A 6605-nucleotide genomic window follows, 5' to 3' on the forward strand; every position below is an offset into this window, starting at 1 on the left:
TATGCATCCTGGAGTGCGTACATCAGGGCCCGTTCAGCCGGGAACAGGCGGCACACTCACAAAGCCATTGTGTGCCTCTGTGTGTGCGTCTGCCTGCCACGCTGAGATGGTGTGGCAGCGTCACTGAAGTGAGCAGCTGCTGCTCTCCCCCCCCCCCCTGTGTCCGTGGGCTGCGCTGCCTCTCTGTGCCTTTCCCTGTTGCTTGGCGCTTCTGGATTGGCCTAGTTAATGGACCACATAAATGCATTTGGGTTCCCTTTATTCCTTTCAAAGCAGCCAGAGTATGAAAATCCCTGCTTGCTGCCAGCTGGGTCTGTGGCCCTACCCAGGAATTAAATGTGCCTTTGTTTTGCTAACACTCCAGGCCCCACATTCCCTCCTCAGCAGAATGTCTTTCCACCCTGCTCTTTGGAATCAGTTTAGCCTCGGCACATAGGAAGCTGCCATTGCACCTTCTGTGCTGACTTGCGGCAGGCAAGGTAGTTAAGCAGGTGCCTTTCCCTGTCCTGTCTGCAGAGGCTTCTGACTCTAGGTGAGCAACACACTCCCCTCCTGTGGCTTCCAGCAACTTGTAGTCAGAGGCATCGCTGCCTCCAACCGGTGCTAGAGGAGAGCCATGCTGGCTAGGAGCCATTGGTGGCCCCCTCCTCCGTGAATTTTTCTGTTCTTCCTTAAAGCTTCCCCAAGTTGATGGCCATTGCCGCCTCCTGTAGAAGCAAATTCCATAATTCCCATGCAAGTCTGTGGTCCTAAGTCAGACTTCCATGGTTTCACAGCACATGCTCCCTCCCAGAAGACCAGCCAGCAATCTTCAGGCCAACCCCAGGCTACAAATCGGCAGCCTGGCCTCCAGGTTGAGGGTGGTTGTGCTGTGAGGCCACAGCCTGTTCTCCCCAGAGATCCTTGAGGAGTCTGCATGGGTCTGATCCAGCTGCAGTAGTGACAGGAGGCTGATGGTAGTGGCTTGATGTTTGCTTTCTCAAGCTTTCCTGCTGCACCCGCCCCAGCAAAAGCCAAGCTATGCAGAGGAGGGAGGACTTGGGTGGTGCGCAAGAGGTGTTAACACTCTTTGGCTTGATCTCTTTAGGTTCCAGAGCGGCTCTTGGATGTAGAAACCTGTTCTTGACTCCTCCAGGAAATGGTAATTCAGCAAAGCCGGATCTGCCCCCAGCAGACGGATCTTTCAGAAATTGTTCCCCTGACAACAAGGTCCCCATCAGAGCCATCGCCATGGAGATACCAGACCTGCATCTCCTTTCTCCAGTGTGTGTGGCTGGCCCCCCACTCGGTGGAGGCGCCCCAAGTGTAGCGCACACTTGGCAACCATGTTAGCAGAGGCTCCTAGTCTGTCCTCAGAGGCAGACCTTCCTCCTCCCTTGCCCTCCTTCCCAGGAGCCCTCTATAAAATGCTTTGTGCCCTCTTCCCTTTGAAGACCTGAGGTGCTGGTGTCCTGGACCACCTCAGCAAAGTTTTGAATTGAAGCAGGTAGAATCTAGGTGGCCTAAAACTGGAATTGGGGGCCAGTGGCTTTTGAGCCTTTAAGCAAAGCTTGCCTTTCACCCAGCTGCTTTCTATTGTGATGTGTTTGGACAGCAGCTGGACCCAAGAGACATGTTCTGCTTGCGTAATGTGGGTGAAAAGGAGGCTGCTCCCCCCGCCCCCCTGGTAGGCAAGGAGCCATGTGGCTTCTGTATTTCCAGGGGGTCCTTCCTTGACCCGTGTGCTTACGTGTAGAGGAATGTTGTGGTTTTGCTTGCAATAAGCATATTTCTACCAGCTGCAGTGACTGAGGACATCTGAGGTTTTCCCCCTTGAGAATGGTTTCTTTCCTGTATCCTGCCTTCTCAGTTGTTTTGGGCTACAAGTCCCATCAACTGGGGCTGGTGGGAGTTTTAGCCCAAACCACCTGAGCTACAAATTCGGGAAAGCTGAGTGAGATAGAAGGTGGAGATCCCACCACCTTCAAATCTCTCTTCAAAACTCACCTGTGCAGCAGCACCTTTGTTAGGTGAGAAAGGCTTTGGGAGGAAAAACCCCACTGCCTTGCAAGACATCTTTGGGAGAAGAAAAGACTTTAAGGAGCAAACCCCATGACGGTTTGATGGCGTTTTGTCTGCCTCATTCAGGCAACTCTTAAACTTAAGCTGGCGCCAAGCTTCTTGCTCTGCTTTCCTTTAGACCACGTCAGTGAGGTTGAGAGGCAGGTAGTGGAGCCAGGGCAGCCCAGGACCTCCAGACACGCTGCCCAGGCTTTGCTAACCCAGCAAAGACAACCTGGGAAGCAGCAGTACAAGTCACCGGTCTCCAGGGGGCGCTTAGATTCCATCAGTTTGATTTCACCCACAGAGATGCACTTCCTCCTCTCTTGAGACAGATTGGAGCCAACAGGTAGCAGTCTAGTTTGCCTCAGGCATTTTGCAGAACCCAAGCCCTTCCCCTGCTTTTTTCAGGAATTATTAATATTCCGCTTTTCTGCTTGCAGCTGACACGCTGTAGAGCTCTGTGCTGGCCCCACCCACCGTGATGTCTGCTGGAAATCCACAAGCATGATTCAAGAACAGACTTTCCCCTCCTGTGGTTTCCAGAAACTGAGATTCAAGAGTGTCACTGCCTCTAACTGTGGAGCCAGGCCAGAGCCAACGCAGGAAGTAGCCATCAATAGTTCGCCTCGCCTTTTAAAGTCATTGTGTCACAGTGCTGTAGCCGCTTTAAAAACATAGCAAGCCTTCGGATGCAGCTCCTTTGTCCTCAAGTCCTCAAGTAACTCAGATTGACTGTCGGTTTCTCCCAGATCCGCTCCCTGCATTGGAACTCAGGTGGGTACCTTTGAAGGAAGTCGGGATCGGAGGAAGACGGACAACCTGTGTTTTTCTTGTTACCTTGCCTCCTTGAGCCCAGCCAGGACAAGGGTATATTCGCTGTGCCTTGGGTGGGGTGGGAGTGTACATGTCTCTGGATGTGAGTAACGGGGTGGGTGGGGGGCTATATTTAACTAATCTGAGGGTCTTTTGGGGATCTGTGCTAGTTCCATGAGCTGCCCCTCCCTGATCTTTGGACCCACAGAAGTGGAGGAGGCACCAACTTGTCTTAATTGCCACGTTTCCCTCGCTTGCTCATCTGGCCAGTGACAGCAGCTGTTGTGCGGAGGGCCTGGCATGATGGTTTACTGCCGAAGGCCGCATGGCCTGTGATTCGGCCGGGGAGGATGGCAGCGAACAAATCACACTGTCACCAGCGTCAGCCTCATTAACCTGATCTTTGGTGGATCACCAAATGTCAACATTGCCTGGAACATCCATTATCGGGCCCAAGGACTCGGCGCAAGGCATTTTGTCAGGCATTTCTGTCACTGGCTCATGCTCTGACCTTCACAGAGGGAAAGGCAGCCTGGGGTGTGTGTGTGTGTGGAGGGGGCTGTTTGCCCACTAGCCTGCCCCCACAACCCTCACACAGCCCGGCCATATTTGTTCACATTCAGGCCCTATTTCTAGCTAGTGCCTCATGCCACGTTGACTGGATTGAAACGGGAAGTGCAGGCTGCAGTTACACACAGCGCCACCAGCCATTGTTCTGCAGCAGCTTAACAGCCTCAGCACTGGCCGTGGGAGGAGAGGGAGACAAGAAGAGGGACGGACAAGCCCCACAGGACCAACTTTCCTGAAGTGGCTCCTGAGACCAGTCGTGTGTGCACAGATCAAGATCCAAAAGGAAGTTCTCCACCAGGGGGTGCCAACTTGAATAAAAGGTTGATGGGGGCAGGTAAGCCCTGCCCCACATAATAGATCACAAGGCACGATGCACACGCATTGTTTAAATGACAGTGCTCATCAGCTTTCTGAATGCCAGTTGCTGAAAACGGCAGGAGGGAGGAGGGCTCTCACGCCTGGGTCCCGTGTGTGGAATTCCCATAATGGGCATCTGGTCAGGCGCTGGGAGAACAGGAAGCTGGACCTGATGGGCTTCATCCAGCAGGCTCTTCTGATGTTCTTAGGTTGACCCATAAGCCCCGTGATGGGTTTGAGACCCCACGCCCTTCAGACTGCAGCTTCCCTCCCTCCTAATGTTTTTTTTGGGGGGCTGGTAGCTGTGGAAGCACTTGTGAAAGCTGTTTGAGGACCAAATTCCACAGGGACAGCACCAATGTCACATACGAGCCAAAGCTTTTTACATCCCAGAGGGAATATACGCGTAAGAGGTTGCTCTAAGGCAGTGGTTTTCTACCAGTGTGTCGTGGCCCCCTGGGGTGCCTTGAAGGATGGTCAGGGGTGCGGTGGGCACCCTGGCCTCTGTCCCTCTTTCCTTACTTCCCTCCTCTGATGCCCTCCTCTATCTCTGCCTCCCCAAGGCTTGCGCAGCTGTTTGTTGCAGCAGCCCTGACTTCAAGCTCTCCAGGCGAGCTCTGGGGCTGGCCAGGGGTTGCTTCCCCAGCCACTGTGGGGCAGTGTAAGGAGGCATCTCTCTTTGGGGCAGGAGGGGGCAGCTCAGAGACCAGAGGCAGCAGCTGCCCAGAAGATTCCCAGGGAGAGGGGAGAGGAGGCTGAGGGAACACATGCGCTCCCACTCTCTGGCAACCAATAATAATAATAATTTATTTATACCCCGCCCACCTGGCTGGGTTTCCCTAACCACTCTGGGCGGCTCCCAACAGAATATTAAAAACATGATAAAACATCAAAACACGTTAAAACATCATATAGTGTCCGACGTAATACTGGGAACACCTTCCAACCTCTGCTTTAAAATCCCAAGGGAGTCCATTCCACTGCTGAACAGCTCTTGCCATCGTACACTTAGCAAGTCCCAACACTGTTTCCAATGGCCAATTACCAGCTATGTCTGGAAAATTCCAGATGTATGGCAACCGTAGATGGGCGGGGAACCTCTGTCCCTCCAGGTGTTCTTGGACTCCTCCAGCTCCCAGCAGCTGCCATGGCCAACGGTCAGCTCTGGTGAGAGTTGAGAGTCCAGAACTATCTGGAGGAACCAGATCTCCCACTCCTAGAAATAAGAACATAAAAGGAGCTTTGCTGGATCAGGTCCATGTCCATCTAGTCATGCACCCTGTTTTCACAATGGCCAGATAGAGGCCCCAATGGGAAACCCATGAGCAGAATCCAACCACAAGAGCCATCTATCCTCCTGCTGTTTCCAGCAACTAGTATTTGGGGGGAAATTGCTGTCTCCATCGATAGTCCTCTCCTCCTCCGTGAATTTGTGCAGTCCTCTTTTATAACCATTGAGGTTAGTTGCCATCCCTGCCTCCAGTGGGAGTGAGTTCCATAGTCCAACTATGCACTGTGTGAATAAATCTCTCCCCCACTAGAGACAAGGTCACAGTACTGCTGCATAAAAAGCTTGGAACACAAGAGGCCGTTGATCTGGTTGCAGGCAGCGTTGCGCCAAGAGAGGATGAGCTCAGCTATGCAGCCCACCGGCCCCTGAGAGGAAGACCACCAGCACCAACCGGGCCCAGGGCCTAAGTAGTGGAGGGACCTCCTGGCCCAAGTTTGTGAGACCTGGAGTGCTTCATGCAGCTCCTGCCTTATCGCTGGGAGGTCTTGCAGTCAGGGACCCAGGCTTTGGCAGGCAAGGGTGAAGACGTTTTGCAACCGCTCTCATAGGCCACACCTGCAGCGAGCGCATTCCAGGAACGTGGCAGGGGGAAGAGGCACAGCAAGGCTGCAGATAACCAAGAGAGGATGGGGACTGGCCATATTTATCTCCCTCCTGGGACGTTGTGGAATATCAAGGATAGGAATAAACGAGGAGATCCTGGCAGTTTTTCCTCATTGCTCACTGGAGCCTTGTGGCGGCTGCTGAGCTGCTTTTGAGCTCAGCTGAGGGATTCTCAGTGCATTGGGGCATGTGCAGAGTGTGCTCTCCTCCCACTTCTAAGGGTCCAGTTGCAGATCAGCAGCGGAGCTTTGCATGCATAACTACTGTTCAGTCCTTGGAAGCACAAGTGGCACTTTCATTGCTTTCGGGTGACGGGCGGAAGCATCCCTCGTTGCTCAGGCTTTGGGTCGTTAACGGGGGTCTTACTGGGGTGGGGGGAGATTTATTGTCTGTTTTGTGGGGTTTTGTGTATGTGTCGTGTTTTGTGTATCTGTGATTCCTTCCCCTTTTAACAGTAATTGTTGTGTGAAAACTTTCAGGAATTTTGTTGTGCTGTGTTATCATCGTCCCCGTCCCCACCGCCCATATATTTGGTTTTACTGAATGTCAAGATGTTTTATATTTTTTTTATGGATTTGTAAACAGCTTTGGAGCATTTTCTTGTTGGAAGCAATGGATAAATAAATAAATATTTTAAACTCTAGAGGTTGCAACCTTCAGCCCTTGGTCCAGTTTCAAAAGAGAGGGACACATTACACCAAGTCAGACCACTGGTCCATCTGCTTTCTCATTGCTTTCTACCCTGACTGACATCAATAGCTCCCCAGGGTTTCAGAGAGTGAGCCTCCTCCAACTTTACTTGGAGATGACGAAAATTGTACCTGAGATCTTCTGCATTCACAACAGATGCTCTCTCACTGAGCCTATCAGCTCACAGCCCTGGCAAGAGACACCTGCCGCTCCTCTAACATCCCACGGAGCAAGGGTG

General features: G+C 52.5%; 1 protein-coding gene across 1 annotated transcript in view; it reads left to right on the forward strand.

Moving 5' to 3' along the window:
• Nucleotides 1-4330, forward strand: part of NR6A1 (nuclear receptor subfamily 6 group A member 1) — a 61906-nt gene extending 57576 nt beyond the window's left edge. Inside the window, exons 12-13 of the mRNA XM_081896458.1 lie at nucleotides 1088-1141; nucleotides 2484-4330. Coding sequence (XP_081752584.1) covers nucleotides 1088-1112 — 25 coding nt within the window. The 3' untranslated portion in view covers nucleotides 1113-1141; nucleotides 2484-4330. The remainder of the gene's footprint in view (nucleotides 1-1087; nucleotides 1142-2483) is intronic.
• The last annotated feature ends 2275 nt before the right edge of the window (nucleotides 4331-6605 follow it).

This window comes from Podarcis melisellensis (genome assembly GCF_964234715.1).
Source record: "Podarcis melisellensis genome assembly, chromosome: Z".
Classification (NCBI taxonomy): Eukaryota; Metazoa; Chordata; class Lepidosauria; order Squamata; family Lacertidae; genus Podarcis; species Podarcis melisellensis.